This window comes from Macrotis lagotis, chromosome 7 (genome assembly GCF_037893015.1).
Source record: "Macrotis lagotis isolate mMagLag1 chromosome 7, bilby.v1.9.chrom.fasta, whole genome shotgun sequence".
NCBI classification, from domain to species: Eukaryota; Metazoa; Chordata; class Mammalia; order Peramelemorphia; family Peramelidae; genus Macrotis; species Macrotis lagotis.
In genome coordinates, this window is record NC_133664.1 from 185814951 (window position 1) to 185841932 (window position 26982).

Consider the following 26982-nt stretch of genomic DNA (forward strand, 5'->3'; position numbering starts at 1 on the left):
AACCCACAGAATCTGATTGGATGACATATTCACTTTTTAAAAACTTCTCTTAAGTTTTCCCTTCCTATCCTATGGTTTTCTTTCTTTTCCCTTAATCCTAATCAAACACAAAATGACATATAAATTTGTTAAACACACAAGTTTGCCACCAAGGGGAGGGAAGTGGGAAGGGAGGGTGGTAAAAAAAAGTGTAACTTAAAAACATGCAAGTGGATAAATGTGGAAAAACTTCTATAAATACATTTGGAAAAATAAATATGAATTTTTAAAAAGGGAGGAAATTCTTAAAGGATATTTTCCTTAAAGTGTGGATTATCCTGGATTATTGCTTGAGTTCTTAGTCTCTTTTAGCAAGTTCATTTAAATTCTCAGAAGCAAAGCGATGTTAATACCCATTGATTTATGTTTTAGCTTTTATCCCCAAACTCCAGATCCTTTTATGTTTGTTCCAGAGGAGTCAAAGTATATGAGGCTAGACTTGCCATCCAGACCAAGAAGTTTGATGTTTGCTGACTATCCCTTGGATAATCCTGACAGATTCTTCTTTAACTCTCCTTTGCCTTAAACTTCTTTATCTGTACTTATCCTTACATCGCCATTTTAAATAACAGTAAATTAGTGACAAATTGTATTATTGTTTCTTGAAATTTTACATCATGAATTATATACAGGCAACTAATCTTATATATTATGTGGGAGTTCTTTTACCTTAAGTTTCAGAGTGTTTCTTTTTAACCTCAGTATCTTGTCCTTTGACTGTCCTTGTCTCATTGTGGGATCAAGGTTTTATTTTGAGGCCTAAATCATTAGGTGATTCTTATATATTTTAGGTAGGGCCTTTTAAAACATGCCATTCTAGAGCTAAGGAAGTTTGAACTTTTCTTGAGTCCCTCAAGTGAATTCTCTCATCTCTCTCTAGATTGAGATTTAAATGGGACTGGAAGTAAAGTTAATCTGAATGCATTCATGCTTGTACCAATCCAGTGATTCCTCTGTAGTAATCTCAAAGGAATCAAGGCAATTTAATTTGGCTCTCAATTCCTTTCTTTTTCTGTCAGTGGAATGTAGATAGACCTCCTTTCAAATTCTGTCTTACTAGCTACTTTACATGCTTTCTTTGGTGTCATCATCAAATGGCATTCATGGTACCCTCTCACCCACCTTCCACTGTTCCTGAGAAATGGCAGACTATGTCTATTTTCTGCTCTCTATCTCCAGTAACTAAACTTTATAGTAGGACATATCTGAAAAATAATTTTATTCTTCTATGCTTATTGTTACACATAAAACAGCCACATATGAAAATAGTGGAACACTAAAGATATACTCCTATGAACAGCTTAAAACCATCAACTTGGCTAATACATCAAGTAAACTATAACTCACCTCTCTATTTTACTTGCTTTTTAAAGATCTAGTTTTAAGATGAACAAGTTGATGAGATCTAATTTGGAACTTTTTATGGAATGGGGCAATTGACCAAGGCATTTAAATTAATTAATTAATTAATGATAATAATTACAATTCAAATAAAAGTAAATCTTTATAAATTTTATTATGTATAGGAATATTGTTATACTTGGAAATATATCCAAATAAGTTTCATTCTCCTTTTTGTGGAAGGACATGCACTGTTCCACCTACTATAAAGGATTTTAAATGACTGATTTCTTCACAGAACAAAGTAATTGCGGTAGCTTGTGGCTTTTGACTGAGGAGAACACCTTGTAATGGCTAATTTCCTGGATCCAAATATAACTCATTTAGTGCCTAAAACCATAGTACTTTGTGAGAATTAATAAGCAACACATAAAAAATGCTGCTGGTTTTTATATAATATAGATTAATACAGGCTTACAGGGAATTTCTTTGGATGAAATAGATAAATCCACACATTTCCTGTAAAGGCATGAAAAAAAAAATCACAAGACAGTATGGGTAGAATCCAGTTTTATCTTATACCCATATAAACTATTCTGTTTTGGGAAGTTATCCTTAACATTATATTACTATTTTTAATGTCATTTTAAAATAAATAAGAGCTAGAAATAGTCTTGCAGCAGGTATTTTTACTTCAAGATATATTTCAAACAGTAATTTATTTCATTTCATACAGCCTGAAATTGGGATGTGGTGTTTGAAAATAATCCATTCCACACTTTTGGTCTATTAGAAATCAGGAGGGATGGGAATTCAGGGAAGTCTGGAAGGATTTGTATGAACTGATGTTGAGTGAGATGAACAGAACCAGAAGAACACTGTACACCCTAACAGCAACATGAGGGTAATGATCAGCCTTAATGGACTTGTTCATTCCATCAGTGCAACAATCAGGCACAATTTTATGATAACTACAATGAAAAATATTGTCTGTATCTAGAGAAAGAATTGTGGAGATGAAACAAAGACCAAAGACCTTTAATTTCCAAAAAACCTGTTATCTTATTATGTAATTTTGCTATCTCTTATATATTTCTTTTCTTAAGGATATGATTTCTCTCTCATCTCATTCAACTTAGATCAATGTAAACCATGGAAACAATCTAAAGACTAACAGACTGCCTTCTGTGGGGGTGGGGGTAGGGAAGAAAGATTAGGGGGGAAACTGTAAAATTAAAAATATATAAATATTTTTTAAAAAAGTAATCCATTCCAGTAAATCACTAATTCTCCCACAGGGAGAAATTTCAGCTCTCCACAGATCTGAAATAGTTCTTATCTTGGTGAACTGTGTTCCATTTTGATTTATTCTCCTGGTACATTATTCTGAAATGGTTTTCTCTTTTGCATAAGTATGACATTTAAGAACTTTGAGGGTGGAGGTTAGAGGCATAATAAATTCATCTAATTTCTAGACTCTAGCTAACACCACTAGCCTTCTGAATATCTAGTTTGTCTTATAAATATAATTAAAAACTAATATATTTGTTCACATTACCTTTTATTATTATTTTCTTGATATTAAATGCATGTGTATGGGTTGAGGTTAAAGAATTAAAAACTAGATCATATGAATAAAGACTAAGAAAAGGAATGACATTTAGTCAGGAAAAGAGAAAACTTGAAACTTGCTAAAATCTTGGTAAACTCTTATCTACTGAATTACTCTATCTCCTAATTCTAGTAGCCCTATTAAAATAAAAAAAATTGTCTGGCATGGCCTTTTCTTGTTGAACCATTATAACATTCTGATCACTAATTCCTTTTCTAGGTTTTCACAATAATTCTCTTAATAACATATCCTAAATTTTACTAGTTATTAAATTAAGCTTATTGACCTTTTATGTTCAATATGATCTCTATTCTCTTCCTTTTTTTGAAAAGAGTAGATTTGATCTTCTGTAATCCCAGGGTACCTCTGTAGTCTTCACAATCTTTCAAAGATCATGAATTAATGGTGATTTAGAATGCAACTCATCTGGTTCACCTAATTTGAACTTACCAAAAAAAGTTAAAGCACTTACTTTTCTTGACTTTTGATTCTCTATTAGCCATTTTATTGTATCATTTTTAATCCATTCCAGAATACATCATTTTCCTTGAGAGAGAAAAGACAGAAGCAGAATTAAAGTTGGGCTGTTATAATTTGTCTCTTCTAATTAGTGTCATTGTCTCATCTTTCCTAAACTGTGATCCTTTACTTAATAGACCCTCCTCTTTTCCCCAAAGTAACTTAAAACAAAATAAAACACATACACATAATCTTTTTGTTTGCCCTTGACAGACTTGGCTTATTCTTAACTTTGGCACTTTGGATAAAATTCTTATAGGAATCATATCATGCTTAATTGTAGCCATCCTAATACCTGTCCTCACTTCCAGTTTTTGCATGTCTTTTTAAAAAAATATATATATATATATATACTAACTGAGGATAGCTAGGTGTTGTAGTGGATAGAGCACCGGCCCTGGAGTCAGGAGTACCTGAGTTCAAATCTGATTTCAGACATTTAATAATTACCTAGCTGTTGTGGCCTTGGGCAAGCCACTTAACCCCATTTGCCTTGCAAAAAATATATATGTATACTGATGAAAGAATTAATTCCCTATACATCCATATCATGCTCTTTAGATTGCTTCTTTTCCTTTCCCCTCATACTTAACACTCTTAAGTGCTTCCCATTCCTTATAGGTTGACTTTTCCTCTAGACTATTAGGTCATAGAAACTTTGAAGACTTTGAAATTTGCTTTTCCAAAATCAAGGGTACATGTCAAAATATGTTCATATTGGGGTGGGCTAGGTGGTGCAGTGGATAGAGCACCGGCCTTGGAGTCAGGAGTACCTGGGTTCAAATCCAACCTCAGACACTTAATAATTACCTAGCCTTGTGGCCTTGGGCAAGCCACTTAACCCCATTGCCTTGCAAAATCTAAAAAAAAAAATGTTCATATTTCATCTAATCTATTACAAATTCTAATCATTTTCCTCCAAGATTTCTTTCATTTCCACACAATCAGCCAATTCTTCCTTTTTGGAAAGAATCAAATCTAGTAAATTTTCTTATCCATGAATTGAAGGGTGAGATTAATATCAAGACAAATTGGTTAATTATTATTTGCTCTTCTTTTTAATATCTCTTTCAGTTTAACTTTTGTTATCTAAATATTATCTATTATGCAGCCCCACTCTGATTTTTAGATTTCTTCACGAGTATGTCTTATTGACATACAATGCTTCTTGAACTTTCCTATTATCTATACTCTTTTTTTAAAAAAAAATATGGTATATCCTTTCAGAGTCAAATTTTAGTTTAGGATTTCTGGTATTTTCTTGTTGCCTATACTTCATTTGTATATAGACATCTGACACAATTGATTTTATTACTAAGGCTTTTCTTGGATGTTTGCTCAGTTTTTCCCCTTATTTTCCCTCTTTTCCCTCATATTCTGTAATACCTAGCTTGGGATATATATGTGTGTGTGTGTGTGTGTGTGTGTGTGTGTGTGTGTGTGTGTGAAGGAGCCACAATTTGAAGAAAATACACTGGAAAATAGAGCAATCAGCAGACCTCCTTTCAAGCCAAAACTAGGTTGAAAATGATAGACCCAAGAGTATGAATAATTTGTGCTGATTTAACAATATTAACACATTTGAATTTGCCCATTTTTATTAAGTATAATGAATTACCTTATATTAAAATTCTGCTATGATTTTACAAAAACAAATAGCTGTGACTCTGAGGAAATTTAATTTTTAAAAGTAGTGTAACCCCAAAAGAAATCCCTTTAGCTGTTTCATTTGTACAGATTTACCACCTAACTGAATATTTTTTCTTTTACTGACTGATACCACAATGATTATATGATCTACTGATATGCATGAATCCAATGATATATTATATTCAGGGATATATTTATATACATAGTCCATTGGTCTAGACCAGTAGTATCCAGTTCAAAAATGGGGCTTACTAAACTATATATATATATATGACAATCCCTTGGGTCCTATAGTAGCTTAGAAAACCACATATTAGCAATAGCTATGTTTTACCGTATTTTAATTTATTTTGTTAAATATTTCCCAGTTACATTTTAATCTGTCTCCACCTGCATTCTAGATATTGTGGCCCACATTTTGGCCATGTCTTTGATTCATCTAGTCTAAGCCTTTACAGTCTAGTCCCTACCTTGGCTCTGCCTTTTCTCTCACTATTCCCCCTAATCAGATTCTGCTTTAACTAACTTTGTCTCCTCATTATCCTCTGGATTATCTTTCCTCTACATGTTTGTTATAAAATCACATTAATTCATCTTGGTCCATGTCAAATTCCAGATATCCTATGAAATCTTCTCTGCTAAAATATATACATACATACATACATACATACATACATAGATATTCACTTCTGTTTATCTCATTCACCTTGCTTTCAGGTTCCTAAAGTTCTAGAGCCCACTCAACTGAATAAAAATGTATTAAATATCTACTATGTCCAAAGTATTGTGCTGGGTTCTTTGAGTATTTCAAAATGCCTGAGATTTTGATAATGTGGGAACTCTCTGCTAACACAGATCATACCTTAAGAGTCCAATTCTCTATTAACATAGATCACAGCTCAGTCTATAACTTAGTCTTAAAGGATTTTTTGAGGCATATAGTTATTAAGAAATATTCACATAGTTAATAAGTATCAGAGGTAGTTTTTGAGTTCAGGACTTTCTGAATCCAACCATAGATAGCACTGTTTTTAACAGGCTACTTCCCTTAAGATGAATGCAAAAATAAAAAAGACATAGCCCCTGACTTCAAAGTTCTTATAATACTGTAGAAAAGATAAGATCCAAAATTAAATATAAATACAAACAAATGTTATGATAATTCTAAGAATGAGATTGTTTTTGGCTAGAAGAGACAGGGAGAGCTTCATGAAAAAATGGAAAATGAGCTAAACCTTAAAATTTTCAGTAGATGGAGGTGTAAGTAGAAGGAAGGAAGTTAAACCATGTAGGCATGGCATCCTGATAGAAACAGGAAAAGTACAGGGCATGTTCAGGAAATGATATGTAATCTAATTTAGCTGTGTTAAAACATATGCTAAATATATGAGGTTATGCACTAGTATGAAATAGTACTGGCAAGTAAGGTAAAATTAAAGCTAAGCTAAAGAGGGCTGCAAATAGGGCAATACCTAATCTTGAGACTTTATTGTAGTTTTACATTTGCATTTCTTCTATTCTTCAAGGTGCTTTGCATATAATAAATATTGAAATATTTGTTGACAATAAAGTGTCAGCATTAGCAGAGTTTCACTTTATGCAATCAGAAAGAATTCACTGTTGATGAGATATGATTATCTTCATTAAGTATATCCAGCAGTATAATCTGCAGCCAATACCATATTTTATTTTCAGAGACTCTTAGATCTCAAACTAGAAGGGACAGATAGATGCTTATTAAGAACAAATATGTAATTGATGAATCTAGGAAGGTTTTACCATGGTAAAGTATCTCTCCAAAGATGGGAGATAAACATGGACAAGCATAGGAGAAAAAAAATTGGAATATGCACTGTTGTGCTTGCTGGGGCAACTGAGATATGATTCCATAAATACTGAGACATAGCAAGCTCTTTCACAAACTTAGAATAGCAAATTAAATGGCCAGTAACAATTGTCTGTTTGTCAGAGACTATGTGTGACTAGAACACTCTACTCTATATAAGACTAGAACAGTCTACTCTGATAATAAATGAAATGATAATAAAATGAAAAAAGGATCTGGTAATGTCTAAGAGATTAAAAATTGCATTTGAGGATTTAGGTCCCCTGACTGGATAGATAAGGGGAAAAAATGTGCCTCTGAATTGAACTGATAAAATTTATCCACAGTTAGGAAACTGAACCATCCAGAATAACTTGGACCACAATTAGACTAAGCAGTAATCAGGAACCAAGGTAAACTAAGAACCCAGATCCTGTAGAAGTTTCCTTTTTTTAGTCTTCTTTTTGTTTCTATTTAACTTTCCTAGTAAACTCATTCAATCATCAAGTATTAAATACTGAATTTAGCAGATTTAGGTGCTAGAGAGATACAAAGCTCAAATATCCCCTCCCCTCAAAGAGTTGGCCTTCTATTGGGGAAAGGGACCTAGTAACCAGGAGGATCAGGAAAGTCCTCTTTCAGGAGCTGGCATTTGAGCTGAACTTTGGAGGAAACTAGGGATTCTAAGTGGTGGAATTGAGGAGAAAAAGCATTCCTAGAACAAGGGTATTATAAAACTCCTGCAAAGGTACAGAGATGAAAGACAGATTATTATGTTTTAGGAATGACAAATAGGCCAGTGTGGCTGAAACATGGAGTGCCTGAAGAAGAGTGAGGTGCAACAACCCTGGAAAGATAGACTGGAGAAAGCTTTTGAAAAGCCTTACAAGTCAAACAGTTGTTTCTTTTTGTCTTAAAGACAATTAGGAATCACTGGAAATCATTTAGAAATGTCACTTCAACAACTGTATAGAGGATAGGGTAGGAGAAGAAATTTGAAACAGGAATAGTCCAGGCAAGAGGTAAAGAGAGCATGAACTAGAGGCATAACTTTGTAGATGGAGAGAAGGGGGAAGGATTTAAAAGATACTGTGGAAATAAAATTGATGATTTAGCACATGACTGTGTATAAGAGATTAGAGAAAGGAAAATTGAGAATAATTTTAAAGTTATGAACCTGAGGAACTAGAAGTATACTGGTAGTCTCAACAAAATAGGAAAGTTAGAAAGTGGGAGGAAAAGATAAGTTCTGCTTGGAACATGTTGAGTTTGAAATCCTTCAGGAAATGACAATAGAAATCTATTAGGATATATACATTAGCCAGATGATGGGCTGGCATTTAGGAGAGGGTATGGGACTAGAAATAGGGATTTAGAAGTTGTTTTCATAGAAATGATTATGGGAGTTGATGTGGTCACTGAAAGATGAGATACAGAGAAAAGAGAAGAGAGTCTAGAAGATTCAAATTTAGAAACTGACACCTAGGAACTTATCCAGCAAGGGAGAATTAAAAAAAAGTTAGCCAATTAAGTACTGAAGAATCAGTAAATAGCAATATCATGAAAATCCTAAAATGAGGAAATATCCAGAAAGAGAAGGTGATTAACAGTGTAAGATTCTTCAGAAAGGATTGAGCTGAGGGAGGGGAGTGAAGAGAAACTGCGAGCTCAGTCCTCTGGCCCTGGAACAGGACTCTGGGGCTCTGACCACATTCAGATCCTGTTCAGATCTAGGCCCCCCCATAGAACAGCAGGGCCCCCCCACCTCAGCCCCGTGGCAGAGAGGGGCGCTTTTGGTCATTCACAGACCAGGAGGGAGGACAGAACCTCACACACTGAGACCCTTGTGGGAGTGTCCCAAAAGCTCAGGAAACACCCCAACCAGGCCCAGGCTGGGAAAATGAGCAAGCAGAGAAACAAAAAGAAGACTATTGAGAAATATTTTGCAAATGAGCCCAAGAAGGATCAAAATATTCAATCTGAAGATAAGGAAGCACAAGCACCTGCATTCTAAAAGACTCCAAGAAAAACAGAAATTGGGCTCAGGCTATGACAGAGCTCAGAAAAGACTTTGAAAATCAAATGAGGGAGTTGGAAGAAAAACTGGGAAAAGAAAGGAGAGAGATGCAGGAAAAACATGAAAATGAAGTCAGCAGCTTAGTCAAGGAAATCTAAAAAAATGCTGAAGAAAATAGCATGCTAAAAACCAGCTTAGGTCAAATGGATAAAACAGTTCAAAAAATTATTGAGGAGAAGAATGCTTTAAAAAGCAAAATTGGCCAGATGGAAAAAGAGATAAGAAAACTCTCTGAGGAGAACAAATCCTTCAGACAAAGAATAGAATTCAGGGAGATTGATGAATTTACCAGAAATCAGGAATCAATACTTCAAAACCAAAAAAAATGAAAAATTAGAAGAAAATGTGAAATATCTCATTGAAAAAACAACTGATATGGAAAACAGACTTAGGAAAGATAATTTAAAAATTATTGGAATACCTGACATGATCAGGAAAAGAGCCTTGACATCATTTTCAAAGAATTACTACAGGAAAATTGCCCTGATATTCTAGAAGCAGAAGGCAAAATAGAAATGGAGAGAATCCACCAATCCCCCCGAGAAAGAGATCCCAAAAAACCAACCCCTAGGAATATTATAGCCAAGTTCCAGAACTCCCAAGTCAAAGAGAAAATATTACAAGCAGCCAGAAGGACACAGTTCAAATATCGTGGAGCTGCAGTCAGGATCACACAGGATTTAGCAACAACTACATTGGAAGCTCGTAGGGCTTGGAATACAATATACCGGAAGGCAAAAGAGCTTAGAATGCAGCCAAGAATGAACTACCCAGCAAGGCTGAATGTCCTCTTCCAGGGGAAAAAGATGGACCTTCAATGAACCAGGGGAATTTCAAAGGTTCCTTTTGGAATGGCCAGAGCTGAACAGAAGGTTTGATCTTCAGATACAGGACTCAGGTGAAGCATGGAGATTGGAGGAGAGGGGGGAAATATGAGGGACTTAATGAGGATGAACTGCATGCATTCCTGCATAGAAAAATGACATTGATAATACTCATATGAACCTTCTCAGTTAATAGAGCAGGTAGAGCGAGCTTTTATAGTTGAAGCACAGGAGAAAGCTGAATTCGAAGATAAAATATGGTGTAAAATGGAGTCAATAGAAAAAAAGGGAAATGGAATGGGAGAAAGAAAAAGGAGAGGGGGAATAGTCCAAGATATTTCACATAATAAGATTTTTTTTTTATTACAATGAGTTATTGCAATGATATGGAAGGGGGGAGGCAAGGGGGAATGAGGGAACCTTTGCTCTCATCAGAGATGGCTAGGAGAGGAAACAGCATATATATACTCAATAGGGTATAGACATCTGGAGTAAGGAGGGGGGAGCAGGGGGAAGGGGTGGGAATGTGAATAAAGGAGGAGAGGATGGACCATGGGGGGAGAATGGTCACATATAACACATTTTCTTTCTTACTTCTTGCAAGGGGCTGGGATTGGATGGCCTGTCCGGGACCATAGGGCCAGGTGGATTCTGGGCCTAAGGGGTGGTATGGGGGCTCAGGGCTTCTTGGCCCCAGGACCTGGGCTCTGTCTGCTGAGTCAGTCAACAACCCTACAGCAGAGTCAGAGTGAAAGGAGAGAGAAAATAGAGTACATGGTAGTGGAGAAATAAGAAAGGAGGGAGTTGCGATCAGCAATGGCAATGGTGGAAAAATATGGAAGTAACTTTTGTGATGGACTTCTCATAAAGAATGTGATCCACCCATGACAGAGTTGTTGGTGTTGGAACAAAGACTCAAGCACATCTTTTGTTATTATTATTTGGGGGAGGGTGCAGGGCAAGTGGGGCTGGGTGGCCTGCCTGGGGCCACATAGCAGGGTGATCTTTGGGTGTCTGGGGCCGGATTTGGACCCAGATGCTCCTGGCTCAAGGGCCAATGCTCTGTCTGACACCCAGCCATGCCTACTATTATTACTATTTTATTTTATTTTGGGTCTTGTTTTTTTTTTTTTGGTTTTTGCAGGGCAGTGGGGATCGGGTGGCTTGCATGTCACACGGCTGGGTGATTGTTAGGTTTAGGAGGCTGGATATGGGCTCAGGTGCTCATGGCTCCGGGGCTGGTGCTTCGTCCATTGCGCCACCTGGCCATACCTACAATTATTACTATTATTTTTTTATTTTAATTTTTTTCTCTCCCCTTTACTTTTTTCGCCCAATCAAGTCTATCTATATTCATGGGGGAGGAGGGGTATTTTGTTTACTTGTAAACAAGAATATTTTATTAATGTAAAAAAACATTTGTACAAAATGAGAATAAAAAATAAATTAAAAAAAAATCCCAAATGGGGTCACAAATAGTTGGAAATAAATGAACAAGCAACAACAACAACAAAAAAAAGATTCTTCAGAAAGGTCATCAAGGACTGAGACTATATCACTGGATTTAACAGATATCATCAATAACTTTGGAGAAAATTGTTTAGTTAAGGCCAAAAAAGTCAAGACTCAAGTTCTTGGGCAGAGCCAAAATGACAGAGTAAAGACAGGGACTCTCCTGAACTCTTCCCTAACAAACTCCAAATACTTTTAAATAATGATTCTAAACAAATTCTAGAGTGACAACCCCCCCCAAAAAAAGACTAAGTGAAACCATTTTCCAGCCCAGGAGAACTTGGAAGATTGTCAAGAAGATTCTGTTGCACCAAGGTTAAAAAGGGCCTGTATAAGTGACCCGGTCTCAGCAATCCAGGAACATACTGCTGGGTGATTGGGTCAGTGACAGTGGTGGCAGTTTCCAGATCTTTCAACCTATGAATTGCCAAGGACTACTTGGAAGGTCAGCAGTAAAACTGCCTCACCAGGGTGTGATTGGAGCACAGTCCAACCCAGGCCTCAGCAGTACAGATCTGACCCCAGTAGACCAGGAGCAGTTCTAGGAGCCTCTGATTCAGCAACATAAGCTGTTTCTAGAGCTCTCAGGCCATAGTTGGTAAAAAGGTCAGAAGGAGATTGGTGGGGGGGGGGGGGTCTCTTTGCTATCACAGAGGCAGGACTCTGTTGCTTTGCTTATACTCAGATCTGAGTATGGAACCCCAGTCCCAGGAAGAGGAGATGAAGGACAATGGAGCTTTACTGATATAGCAGAATAAAGATCATCCTCACAGTTTTGGGGCAGAAAGAAATGCTTATGGTCATTCACCGACCAGATCACAGGCCAGGTGAGGAGTAATAACCTCTCATAAGACCTTGGAAGAATTGAAAACCAGAAGTCCCTAGAAGTATCTCTGAAAACAGCTGCAAAGCCCTTCAAAAGCTTGGGACAGCATGGCCTCTACCCTGGAAGCAGAGCTACATCTTAACCAAGGGTGAAAATTGTCAAAGGCTAAGGAAATGAACAACAACAGAAGGAAAAAATATCCAACCATAGAGATTTACTATGGCCACATGGAAGATCAAAATTCATACACAAAGATAACAAAGTCAAAACTTCTACATCCAAAACCTTCAAGAAAAATAGGAATTGGTCTCAGACCTTGGAAGAGTTCTGAAAGGATTTTGAAAATCAAATAAGGGAGGTAGAGGGGAAAAATGGGAAGAGAAATGAGAGTGATGTGGGCAAATCAAGAAAACTGAGTCAGCAATTTGATGGAGATACAAAAAATACTGAAGAAAATATCCTAAAAAACAGACTAAGCCAAATGGAAAAAAGAGGTTCAAAAAACCAATGAGGAGAAAAATACTTTAAAAAGCAGAACTGATAAAATGGAAAAGGCAATACAAAAACTGACTCAAGAAAACAATTCCTTAAAATATGGAATAGAACAAAGGGAAGGTGATGACTTTGTGAGAAATCAAGAAACAATAAAACAAAACCAAAAGAAAAATTAGAAGAAAATATGAAATATCTCATTTGAAAAACAACTGCCCTGGAAAACAGTTCCAGGAGAAAAAATTTTAAAATCATTGGACTACCTGAAAATTATGACCAAAAAAAAAAAAAGAACCTAGACATCATTTTTCAAAAAATTATCAAGGAAAACTGTCCTGATATTCTGGGAGCCAAGGGTAAAATAGAAATTGAAAGAATTCACCAGTCACCTCCTGAAAGAAATCCCTAAATGAAAACTTCCAGGTACATTATAACCAATTTCAGAGCTCCCAAGTTAAAGAGAAAATATTGCAAGCAGCCAAAAAGAAACAATTCAAATATCATGAAGTCACAGTAAAGATAAGACAAGATTTAGCAACTGCTACATTAAGGGGTCCTAGGGCTTTGAATATAATATTCTGAAAGGCAAAAGAGTTTAAATTACAACTAAGAATCAACTACTCAGAAAAACTGAACATATTCTTTCAAGGGAAAAGATGAACATTCAGTGAAAAATAGGACTTTGAAACTTTCCTGAAGAAATGACTGGAGCTGAAAAGAAAATTTGATCTTCAAATACCAGAATCAAGTGAAACATATAAAGGTAAACATGAAAGGCAAATAGTTTTTCCTTCTGTTGTTGCTCATTTTCCTAGCCTTTGAAAATTTTCACTCTTTGTTAAGATGGGGCTCTGCTTCCAGGGTGGAGGGCATGCTGTCCCAAGCTTTTGAAGCAAGTCATTTCATATAAAATAGGAAAGAAAAAGCTTTTGCAGTAGAGTGGAATGGGGGGAATTGAGAGGGAGTTAGTGACCTTACTTTCATAGGAATTGGCTCAGAGAAGGAATAACATACACACTTATGTGGGTAAAGAAATCTATCTTATCCTAGAGGAAAGTAGGAAGGGAAAAGGATGGGAAGGGAGAAAGTTGATAGAAGGGAGGGAGGGAAGATTGTGGGAGAAGATAGATGCAAAACACTTTTGAGAAAGGACAGAGTGAACAAGAGGCAGAATAAAATAAATGAGGATGAGGGGGAACAGTTTGGAGGGAAGTGGTAACTGAGGGAAATTGAGCAATAGTAACTGTAGGAAGAAAATATTGAAACAGGTTTCTCTAATAAAGACTTCATTTCTCAAACAGAAAATGGAATCAAATTTGTAAAAGGTAGGAGCCATTCCCAATGGATAATCAAAGGGTATGAACAGTTTTCATATGAGGTTATAAATACTGTATATTTAAATCATTAAAAAATATCCTAACTCACTATTGATTGGAGAAATATGAATTGGTACAATTCTGAGGTACCACAATATACCTATTGCATTACCTAATAGGACAGAGGGAGAAAATGACAAATATTGGAAGGGATGTAGAGAAAATGAGACATTAGAGGAGTTATAAAGTGATTCAACAATTCTATAGAGCAAGTTAGAACTATGCCCCCAAAGAGTTAGAAAAGCACACCTACTATTTGACCTAGCAATTCCACTACCAGGCTATACTCCAGAAGAGATGGAAAACAGGAAGGTAAAAGAGTGATATGTATAAAGGTATTTATAGTAGTTCTTTTCTGACGATGGAGAGCTGGAGATTGAGGCTATGCACATCGGTTGGAGAATAACTGAACAAATTGTGGTATATGATTCAGATGAGATGCTATTCTGTTATAAAAAATGATGACGGGTAGGGGAGGGGGGGCGGCTAAGTGGCACAGTGGATAGGGTTTTGGCCCTGGAGTTAGGAGAACCTGAGTTCAAATCTGCCCTCAGACACTCAATAATTGCCTTAACTGTGTTACTGGGCAAGTCACTTAACCCCACTGCCTTAAATAGATTTTTAAAAGAGGGGAAAAAAATAATGAATAGGATGCTCTCAGTAAAAAATTTTAATGAGTAGTTGCAATAGGAAATGTACTAGATACAAAGTAACAACAACTATAAGATGATCAGCTTAAATGACCTACCTTTTCTCAGCAATGTAGTGACCCAAGAGAACTCTGAAGGACTTATGATAAAGAATACTGTCCATCCCAAAGACAGAGTTGTTGACGTTTGAATATAGATTGAAGCATACTTTTTTTTTAACTTTATTTTCCATGAGGTTTCTCTTTTTTGTAGGGGGGTTATTTTTACTTTTGCAACATGACTATTGTGGTAATGTTTTTCAAGACTAAACAATTTTAACCTATGTCAAATAACTTCCTTTCTCAATAAGGGAGAGTGAGGTTGGAAGAAGGGAGAGAATTTGGAACTCAAGTTTTTAAAAGTAAATGTTGAAACTTATTTTCATGTGTAACTGGAGGGAAAGTAAGATAAAACAAATATGGAATGCCTTGTTCAAGAAAGAGGATGGATGGCAGTGTTGCTGACCTTCTCCCTCTTTGTTTTATAGATGAGAAAACTGAGGTTCAATGAGTTGCAGGGACATCCCATGATTGCACAGCTTTTATCAAAGGTAAAATTTCATTCAAGGATTTTCTGATTTCAAGTCCAACACTTGACCTTCAACAATACATTGTTCAAACAAGGGGAAAAGACAGGCAAAGAGATCAAGAAAACAGGAACCATTCATTGAAAATTCCACTAAGAAATGAAAATTGATTGGATGACCACCAACTGGTGAATGGTTGAACAAGTGGTAATTTATGATTGTGGTGGAATACTATTGTGCTATAAGAAATGACAAGTAAGATAGTTTCAGACAAGTCTGGGAAGACTTATTATGCAAAGTGGAATGAGCAGAACAAGAAGAACATTTTACATAGTAGCAACAGTAGTGTAACAATAATCAACTGTGAAAGAGGTAGCTATTCTAATCAATACAATAATCAAGGCAATTCCAAAGATTCACAACAAAAAATACTATCCATCTCCATAGTGAGAATTGATGAACCCTGAATGCAGATTAAAACATACTTTTTTCACTTTATTTTACTTGCTTTTTTGTATCATGGCTAAAGGGGAAATATTTCATATGATTTCACATATATAATCAATATTGTTTGCCTTCTAAAACACTTAAGTAAATGTTTTTCATGTACAAAAAAAAGTTTAGCTAGTATTTACTTTGTTCAAAACCTGTTGTCAAGAGCGAGAGATCAAAAAACTTTAAAGAAAAAATAAAAAGGCAAAAATATTGTCTATTCTCTCAAGGATCTTACCTTTTAAGATAAACAACTATATTCACAATATATATATATATATATAGAATATATGGAGGGTGATCTCAGAGAAAAGGCATTAGTAAAATGGAAGGATGGTGAGTTGAGGGAAGATTGAAAAAGTAAGAGGAAAGAAACAGAGGCAATGAGTGCAAAAAGGAGTAGCTTTTTCTAATAGTTTGACTGTAAAAAGAAAGTAAAATGTAGGATCACATCTTAGGGAAATATATGTTTGTAGACAACAAGAAAAGAGGTAAAATAGGAAGAAATTTAAGACTAAAAAAAAAGAAAAGGGAATGAGGAAGGGAACAAACTCCTGGAGGGTATGAAATCCATGATAAAGGAGTTTGACCTAGAAAAAGAGGACCATATCTTCATTAGAGAATAGAAAAAAATAAGGGATAATATCAAAGATTTTGAGAATATGAATTAAGAGTTAGGAAAGAATTCTAGAAGTGACAGTGAAGAGTAAGGAATGTGTATATTCTTCCTAGACCAGTTCATGGTCAATGACAGACTGAGTATCATTGGAGAGACAATCAGGAATTCAGAATCTTCTGGAAGAAACCATGTTTTGGTGGACTCTAGAAGATAGAAGTAGTAAAGTGATATAAGATAAAAGTGATTTAAGATAAAAGAAAATTTACAAACTTTAGAAGAGAGGTTGAATAGAACACAATTGGAGGGCTAGATAGAGCTGAATTGGGACTTGAAAGGGTTTGGTATAAGAAATAAGTTAGTTCTCTGCTAATTAGAGAAAAGAAGGAATGATGTTCAAGTATCTAGACTGGCTAGCTAGAATGGTAACAGCTGTATTGTAACTCTGAAGATTTAGGCAACTTAGGAAACTGAAAGAAATGAGGTTGAAAACTGCATTGGGAAAGATCATTAATATGCCCTTTCCTCCTATATTTCCTCCAAATTGTATTTGTGTATGACCAATAAAGTGTAATGATTGGTGGATTTTTGTTCTGTTCTTAACAGTTTTTCCTCCACCCCTTATAAAAAGGCATGACACATTTTCCTTACCTCCATTCACACTTTCAAAAAAAACAGAATGGCTATGATGTTGGACTCAATAGTGCATATAAGGTATTTTTTGCAATTAAAGGGGCAGTATTGTAGTTTAAAGTTATGTGCTTCACATGTAGTAACTACTTTATAAATGAGTGTTGAATTGAACTTTTGTTGTGATACATATGAATGTTTCAAATTAGAACTGACAATATTTCTATAGTGAAAACATTAATATCATACTATAATCTAGTTAGGACTCCATTGTGATCTGTCAGTGGAGGAAAAGGGTAAATGGTACCTTCTAGAAACTGTTATGTAGAAGATATAATTTGATACTGTGAGTTTCTACTGTACATGAAAATAGAACACATAACAAGTTCTGAACCTTTCTGGTGTCTTTAAATTGCATTCCCCTATTCTAAATCATTTTGTTTGAAAACTCTTATGGTGTGGTTTGGCAAGAGCAGGGAGAAGGAGGGTGTGTCCTTTTCAACAACTACACATTCATTATAGATATTATATGTAGATAAGTAATAAGAATTCTACCCTGCAAATTATCTCTCTCTACCTATCTATCTATATATATATAATATATATGCATATACAGATATTATACCCAGAATCATAAAATGTACAAAATCAATTCTTTCTATATTGCTTATTTGCATACTATATATTCTGTCTATTCAAAAAATGCCAGAATATCTTATCACAGATGAGGTTTTATATTTTTATTTTTTTAATTTATATCAAAGGATGAAATTCTATTTCCTAAACACTGCATTTTTAAAAATTCATCTTGATTATCAGTAACTTCTATCTCTTATATATCACATCAAACTTTTATATTCCCTTTCATGATATTTAAGAGCGATGGATTAGAGAGATAATGGGTAAAAAGGAAAGGCATTTGATTGTAAAATGTGGAGCTTCCTTACCTCTGTGATCTCAAGAAAATTACTTAACCCTTCTCTTCCCATGTTTCAGTTTTCTCATCTGTAAATGAGAGAATTATGAAATATGATTTTAAGATTACTTGCAGTTCTCAATCTGATTGGAAGTCAGAAAATGGTCTGCAAACTCATTATTAGTCAACAGTGACATGACAAAGATATTAATGTAATCTTGGGCTATATTAGGAGAATATTAGGTTCTAGGAAAAAAGTGATCATCTCTCTGTATTTTACATTGTCAGACAATAATTGGAATATTGTGTTCCTTTTTCAGTGACTAAGGAGGATATTGATAAGCTGAGAGTGTTCAGAGAGCAGCCTGAATGATGAAGGGCCTTGAATCTATGTCATATTGGAGACTGGTAAAAAGAACTGGGAATGTTTAGCTGGAGAAGAAAAGACTCGTTGGGAACATGATAATTGTGTTTAAGTGTTTGAATAACTATCCTACAGATTCAACTTGTTCTGTTTGATCCCAGAGGGCAAAATCAGGAGCAACTAGTGAAATTTCAAGAGGCTAACTGAAGTGAGGGGGAAAATTCCCTAACAATCAGAATTGTCCAAAGTGGAATGGGCTCTGGAGGAGCTCTTCAAATGTTGAATCATCAAAGATATGGGTAATTTTTTTGGTCCTGAGTTGGACAGGTTGCTACAGAGTACAAGTCAGGGAGAAGCTAAGTTTGGAATAAGAAAAGAAACACAGGAACTGATTAATGATGCAGTAGTTATTTCACCCAGTCAGTTTTGCATTAGAATTATCACAAGGGTGACTTCAAGATCAGCTTGGCATTCTGCTTCTCCCATCTTAAGCTATCTCAGCTACTACTCTTCTATAATAAATGAGGTGGGGGGGTTTTTCCTCTTTTTGTTTTACCTAAAAAAGTAAAGAGCAATGTAATCCATTTCCTTTGTCTCCCTCAGACTTGTTGTCTTAGTCCCTATGAACACTTGATTCAACCTCATATGGTTCATGAACATCACAGCTCTCTTACCTGCCTTTATGGTTCCTCTGTCTCAGTATCATTTACCATCTGATGGATGATAGTCCTTGCTTGAAAAGAATTCATTCCATAGATAGTCACACTTTCTATTATAGTCATATGGACCTCTATACTGTGCAAAATGAGGTAGTCCATCTCCCACTTCTGTGGCCCTTTGCCCAGGGTTCATCTCCAAGTGCATTCCTTCTTTCCTTTCATAGAATCTTTGATTCCTTCAAAGTACAACTCAGGTGTCACTTTCTACATAAGGACTTTTTCTCATCTTTCATAGTTGTTACTGTTCTCTCCCTCTTGAAATTATTCTGTATAACTTTGTATTTATCCAAGTATTCAAGCACAGACTGGAACCACACTGGTTGAGTATTGCCTTTAGTTCATCATGTCTTACTCTTTGTAATCCCATTTGGAGTTTTCTTGGAAATTACACTGGAGTAGTTTGTAATTTCCTTCTTCAGGAAACTGAGGCAAACACAGTGAAGTGACTTGTCCAGGGTTACACAGCTGAGGCCATCTTTGAACTCATGAAGAGAATCTGCTGGACTCTAGACCCAACACTGTACCCACAGCGCCACCCAGTGCCCTCACTTTGTATTTACTTATGCATTTTTATCCTCACAAATGTCTAATTGAATTGAAGGTTGTAGTGTTGTTAGACTGATCATCTACCCTTGTGAGTATTTACTTCTTTAAAATCACCAGTTGCTGGGGAAGGTACAAGTACCAAGTCATCACTGAGAAGGGGAATGCCTGCAAGTCATGAGCTGCTGGCAGAACTTTCCCTTGCCTGCCTATCACATGCATAATCACAGAATTATCTCTCTAGAGATAGAAGAGAATTTAGAGCTCATCAAATCCAATCCTTTCATTTTACAATTAAGGAAACAGGCACTGGACATCTTAAGTGACTTGCCAAAGATCACACAGAATTCTTGACAAGCCTGGCTTTGAATTTGAGGTTCCAAGTTCAGAGCTCTTTCCACAGTACACACTGCCTCCCTTCTCTCATTAAAAAAAAAGAGATTTAAACTTGTTCTGTAATTCCTAGGCAGCAGTAAGGAGTCTTAATTACTCATTTCCAAATTGACCCAGGCTGTTTTTCTTTGGGAATACTGGAACATATATATATATATATATATATATATATATATATATATGTGTGTGTATGTATATATGCCATTGTTTCAGATAGCTCCCATAATATAGTTGTTATTCTTCATCCCTTTATACCTGTGACACAGCAATACAGTCTTTTTCACCAAAATGTCTCTAGCCTTGCGTAAATCTTCGTAATATCTTTATCCTCGGATTACCTTCCAGACAAATGTCCTCAATAAAGATACAGTCCAGCTATAATGTAACAATATTCTAACTGAATAGCCACAGTGACTATTAAATCTGATATTTTTAGTATACAAATACAATAATAGTTAAATATCACATCAGTAAAAAATGACAGTAGCTTCAATAACAACCTGAAATAATAATATATATTATTTTTAAATCAAAGTTGTTCTGACCTAGAAAAGTAATTTCACAGAACTTTGCTATCCAATCACAGCCTTAGAAGGAAAATTAGAAAAAGAAAAATTTTCAGTGGATCTCTGCAATGCTAGAGAGAGAGACCCTAAATGAACTCCCACAAATATAGCCTCCTGGGCCTAAACTTTTCTCAGGGCCAAAGTACTGTTAGAATAATTATCTTATCAAATCCATCATTCACTACCCCCTTATTAATGTTTCTTGTACCAAATCACACCAATTTATCATTAATTCTAAGCAAAGGTATTTAATCAAGTAAAATGACAAAAATAATTTAACTAGGCATTAAAACATTCTTGCTTGCCCCCATTCCTAAATGATTGCTACCTTCACACATGTTCCCTGAGGGATATTCTTCTCATTTCCTGGGTAAGTGTTTTAACTCATCACCAACATAATAGGAAGACGATTACATCAGTCACTCAAGGAAACTCATGGGGAACTCACTACAAAAACAGGGACACAAAACCCTCTGAGCTCTCTGGCTTTTCAGCACAAGGACCAGACAAAATGCTAGAGCTTAAAACACAGATACCATTTTCTATCTCTCTCTCTCTTCCTTGGCTAAACTCTATGTTTTATCAACCCTGACTCTCAAATGAGACCATCTTTTTAGCCCATTTGTATCTGCTTTGTATTGAATACCACAAATGTGTATTGAATAGTTGTTTTAGAATTCTTCTCAAGCGCACAAATTTGATCAGTGCCACACTTGACCCATTGCAAAAGCTTGCTAAACCTTGAAATCCAAGGTGGTTTAAAATGCTTCTTCCTCTGTGCGTGTGTGGAGGTGGGGGTGAAAGACATTCCTCTGGTTGGAATAGCATAAGAATAGAAATTTGCTTAGTTGCAGACATGTCATCATCCAGTGGAAAGGGAAAAGTAGGAGAAAATGAACTCATCAGGAAAATAGAAACCACTCTCAGATCCAACACTTCTCAGTGTTTCTTTCAGTTGATGTTTTGTTTAGCAAAATGTTGTCTTTTTATGAGGTCATAATTAGCTTCCTTTTCTGTATAACATAAGTAAACCTTTCTGAAAGTAAGAAATTTTACTAGAGAGAATTTGGGAATATGGACTGATATGAAATCAATCCATTTTAATTCCTCCAAATTATATGTAACCTTACAAATCTTTTGAAACTAAATTTCTATAATTAGTCCATGATGACACTGTCAAAAAATTTTATTTCATCATGGGATGGATGAAGATAGTCACATGTTTTATCTTACAAAGCTAAGTTGCCAGTTATGTAAAATGCCTATTTTAAGTTTGAAATATTAAAATATAAACAGTTTCTAAGCACAGATATTTTGTATTTAAATAGTTTCATTTACTCTAAGATACTAATTTGAAAATGAATGAATGAAGGTATTTAAGAGCTTATTATACAAAGCTTTGTATTTAAATTAAGTTTACATATCATCTAATAACAATTATTTTCAATAATTATATTGTTTTTATTCTGGTCTGTCTTTAGCTTTCCACATCTGTTACTCTCATGTTAGTCTCACAAAAGATAGAAAGGCATAAGTATGATCTATAGGTAGAGAAAATGATGTTCAAAGAAATTATTTCAATTGTTCTAAATCATTATAGGCAGAGCCAGGATCATTACTCAGCTTCCATGGCTTCTAGTTTAGTTTTTATAGCCACTAGACTTATTGTTTCTCTTTATTGAAAATAAATTCATTAACCTCATTCTTTCCATTTATTCAAGGAAAGACATTCTTTTTTTGGCAAGGCAATGGGGTTAAGTGACTTGCCCAGGGTCACACAGCTAGGCAATTTTAATAATTGTGTCTGAGGCCACATTTGAACTCAGGTCCTCCTGACTCCAGAGCTGGTGCTCCATCCACTGTGCCACCTAGCCACCCCAAGGAAAGACATTCTTAATAAGATTGCCTGACTGAGATTTGTACTGTTCTTTGATCACTATTCTTAAGACCTCAGTGAAGAATCCAAAATAATGAATGTAGCATTTTGACTTTCTTTGACTGAAAACAAAATACTTAAAAGGAATGATGCTTTTGTGTACATATATATATATATATATATATATATATATATTTCATTACTTTATTTCAATATTTTCGAGCAAGTGAAACATTATTATACTAGATGAACCTAAATATTATAATATTATCTCATAGTTTTAAGAGATAGTATTGTCTGTATCAGGGGCTGGTAAACTATGGTCCATGAGCCAAATTTAGCCCATCTGTTTTTGTATGGCCAACTAGATGAGAATAACTTTTGTATTTTAAAAATCTCTTAAAGCTACAAAATATTTTATTTTTAAAATGTAAAAATCATTCTTAGTTCATTGACTATTCAAAAGCAGACAATCAATTGGAGATCCATAGTTTGCCAAGTCCTGCTGTAGATGTCAGAGCCTGAATCTTAGCTCCTCAGCTGTAGAACACTGCTTAGGTCCACTTTTTTTTCCAGCAATTTCTTTGGCCACTAGCAAGAACCGTTTTAATGAGCTTTATTCATTCATCTTGGACAAAATTAATTATATTCAATAATAATATTCTAGATTGTTATTGTGCATATATATATCTAGGGATATTCATATCTAATACTGGAATTTCATCCTCACAGTAGTTTTATTAGGTAGGGATGGGTAAGCATTATATACACAGAGAGAAAATGAAGTACATTGTTCATAGAACTCAGTTTTTTACAAAGTATATTTACCAATGATCGGGGGAAAAAATATGTATTTATATAAAACCTTTGTTCTGACATCACACATTTCTGACATTTCTCATTAATCATTAGTCTTTACATTAAACCAGACAGGTGCCTTTGGTTTACTTTAACTTAATTGGTTCAAATGATTTAATTTAGGCCACTTTAAAAAACCTGAACAAGAGTTGGATTCATTGCCTGACATCATGGTTTGATTTGTTAGGAAACATAAAATCCTCGAGTCAAGATGAAAGACGAGAAAACATCTCAGGAAAATCCTACAATTCCAGAAGATGAAGTCCACTCACCAAGTGAAGCCGATGATCTCGGAGGCCAGTCAAAGGAAGAATATCGGTAAGAGCTTCATAACATGAAAAAAGAAATATTGACTTAGTTTGAGAATTCAGGATTAGGTACTTGAACTTAACTTCATGTGTATGTGTTATGTGTTTAAGAACCAAGCAAATGAATTTGAAATGTACTTGAAGTTATAAATTCTCCAAAATAGCAAATTGTTTCAGCACTAGTAATATCTTCTCTTTGATAATAAATGTGGCTACAAAATGATTCAGGTATAAAAACTTTATAGTCTAAAAACTAGTATATAATACTCCTAAATTTTTCTAATCTCTGTTTACTCTTGAGTTCCCTAGACTGGCATTTATGAATTCAGTCATTATAATGAAAGGTCAAAAGTTTGGAAAACATTAGATTAGAACAAAAACAGAACTTCAAACTCTATTCCTATCCAAAACAAAGACATTTACAAAGTTTGAGTCCCTAGTTTAAATAGAGGTGAGGACATCTCATCATTTATACAAGAGTCATACTAGACTCTATACTTGGCTGTTGAATGAGTGAATAAATGAATCAATGAATGCCTTCATATAATGATCAAATACAATTGGAAAATGAAGGTAATTTGTATATGTCTCTTTGCACAGCTTAACCAAATCTAGGCAGAGTTCTGAAATTTTCAGGGGCCTTCTGAGGGCTTATTTTGCCTTTTAGAATGTATTTTCTATTTATATTGATCAATACAAGTCTCTAAGAGATAACTACTAGTGTCAGCATTTCTTTACTAATAACACAATTACCCTGGAAGTGTTTACATTGATTTCAACTAGTTTCTACAATGAAAATATAGTTTCTAACATAATATATTTTCAGTTGTTATGAAAATAGTAAAAGTACTATTATTTCCAGATCTTGGATGTCTTCTAATTAATGTCTAATTCAATTACAACTTCTGACAATTGAAGACTTCTGAAGTCACCTAAAAGACCACAGCTATTGATATTGCTAATTGAGTACTTCCTTAATATAACATTAAATTCTGGATTAATAATTTTTATTAAAAAATTCTGTGCTTTAACGTTTAGATAATTACTTTGACAAAGTCAAAACTAACAACAGGAGATACATTTCTGTATCCTAAAGGAAATATTTCTGAAATATTTTCCTCTCTGCCCTAAAAATTCAGGGCAGAGATCAGTGTACGGTTTGAACAATGGACTGCATTGTATGAGTCCCTTGCTGAAGCACTTAAACCTCTTAAATGTTATTTGTGTCCATTAGAAATGTCTTAAACTACTTAAGTAGTTGAGAAAGCTCAGGAACCTTGGACCAGCTTTTCTGGAGTACAGCATTCATGGGGACTTTTAGAAGGAGTTTCTGTTTTATAATAAATTCAGTTTTCTTTGAAAATGTTTTACTGGGTGGGGGGACTCATAAAAATGAAAAAGAGACAATCAGCTTGCCTGAAATGAAACCCAGATAGAAGGAAAATCTATTTCCTCCTTTCTCTGAGTTTAAAAAAAATTTACATTAGCCTGTGTCATTCCATTTGACTGGACCTGAAAGAGTCTCACACTCTACACCCTAGACCCTATAATTTTCAGAAATGTTTGTTATCATGGTCTTTCAAAAGTTAAAGTCTTGCTTACAGATTTTTGCTCCCTAGGTTTGTTAGAGTGGTATTCATTTTAGGGGGAAAAAGAAGTTTGAGAGTAGGACTTAAGTCAAGTAAGCATAGTGAGGAATTCACAGACCCAGAGTCTCTAACTAGGCATGGCATCTAAAAGGGAAGCTTGAGTGCAAGTCGATTTAAACCAAGTCAACAAATATACATAATATTTATAATCATGGTCATGAACTGAATAAAATATAATTTATTTATGTACATATATTGCATACTCATAACATACACACAGTGTGTTTGTACATATTTAGATAGATAGTAGGCCGAGTGAACAAAAAACAGTTTAAGTTTTGCCTCTAATGTATGGGTGTGGACCTCGGTGTCTTTGACTTCACCCTCCTTGTTTCAGGCAATTTGCAAAGATTACAATCTGCAGAGATTTTGCTAACCTTTATTTTCTATATTCTCCTCTTCATTGAGGAGATCTTTATTCTACTAAGTGCACAGACACACATATATGTATAGGTATATGTATATGTCCATATATGAGGAGATATTCTCTCTCCATATATGTATATATATACATATATACATATATACATATACACAAACATATATATTTTTGTATACACCTAAGCAGAGCAAAAGAGTACACTTTGATGGCATAAGGATTCTTATAAGAAAAATAGTACTTTCCTATAGTACTTCACCTAGGGCTTTAAGTTTTCAAAGAGCTTTATAGGCATCATCTCATTGAATCCCTCACAACAGGTACTATTATTATTTCTATTTTACTCACAAGAAAATGAGGGCTCAGAAAGTATAAATGACTTGCTACCAAGTATCTTAAGTGAGATATAAATCTTCATACTACAGAACAATATACTAGAAAAAAAAGTGCTATACTTAAACCCAAAAGAGATCTGGGTTTGAATTTTGCCTCATAACTGTGATCATGAACAAATTATTTAACTCTTCTAGGTCTCAGTTTCCTCATATTTAAAATGGAGAAAATAATACCTGTGCTACTTCTCTTACGGGATTGTTGTAAGGAGATTGTATAGTTAAAACAGTATGTAACTTTTAGCTATTATAAGAGGACTTCTAGTGAAGTTACAGCTAACTTAAAACAGCAAAGACTGCTCCATATGGATTTCAGTGATTGCATAAAGGAAGCAAAAATACTTTGACCTGTAGCTTAAGGAGAGCATCTGAGCAGAGGACAATAAGGTGAGAGTGTAGTTCTATCTCTGTGGAGAATGGAAACATCTCTGGAATTTTTTAATAAGTTTTAAAGTTCAATAAAATAATGCAAACAAATATGAGGATATATTTAGGGAGCAGTCTCCCTGAGGGTCTGAGAAAAAAACTTTGGGTCTCCATGACTATCCTTTAAAAATGAGTTTTCAGGAGATACTGCATAAATACTATGATGTTTTCCATTGATAAAAAGTACTTTGAAATCCTCAAAAAAATAAAGTTGCAAAGGATCTTAGAAAATCATCCCTGTTATTTATAAATGACAATGAAGTAGTAAAATAGTAAAGTTAGCATAGTCTTTTTAAAAACTATAGATCCTTTCACCTATGTTCATTGTAAAATTCCCCAAAATAATAATAGTGCTTAAAATATATTTCTTCTTTCTACATCTATATTAATTGAGATAATATATGTATAGTGCTTGGCAAACCTTAAAATACTATATAAATGATAATTATTATTGTGATTATAATAATTATTATCTCTTCATCCTTCTTTCTTATTTGAAAGTTCTTATTTGCATGTAGGATATGTAAGTCAGAGTAATTTCTGAGAG

General features: G+C 34.7%; 1 protein-coding gene across 15 annotated transcripts in view; it reads left to right on the plus strand.

Annotated features, from left to right (window-relative positions):
• LMNTD1 (lamin tail domain containing 1) overlaps positions 1-26982 on the plus strand; it is a 155503-nt gene that overhangs the window by 77905 nt on the left and 50616 nt on the right. For 7 of the 15 annotated variants that reach the window (XM_074194217.1, XM_074194212.1, XM_074194223.1 and 4 more), the window contains 2 exons: positions 15270-15332; positions 23469-23599. In XM_074194217.1, coding sequence (XP_074050318.1) covers positions 23493-23599 — 107 coding nt within the window. In that variant the 5' untranslated portion in view covers positions 15270-15332; positions 23469-23492. Of the gene's footprint in view, positions 1-15269; positions 15333-18282; positions 18371-23468; positions 23600-26192; positions 26397-26982 lie in introns of those variants that run through there. The other 8 variants (XM_074194220.1, XM_074194213.1, XM_074194227.1 and 5 more) reach the window with 3 other exon arrangements.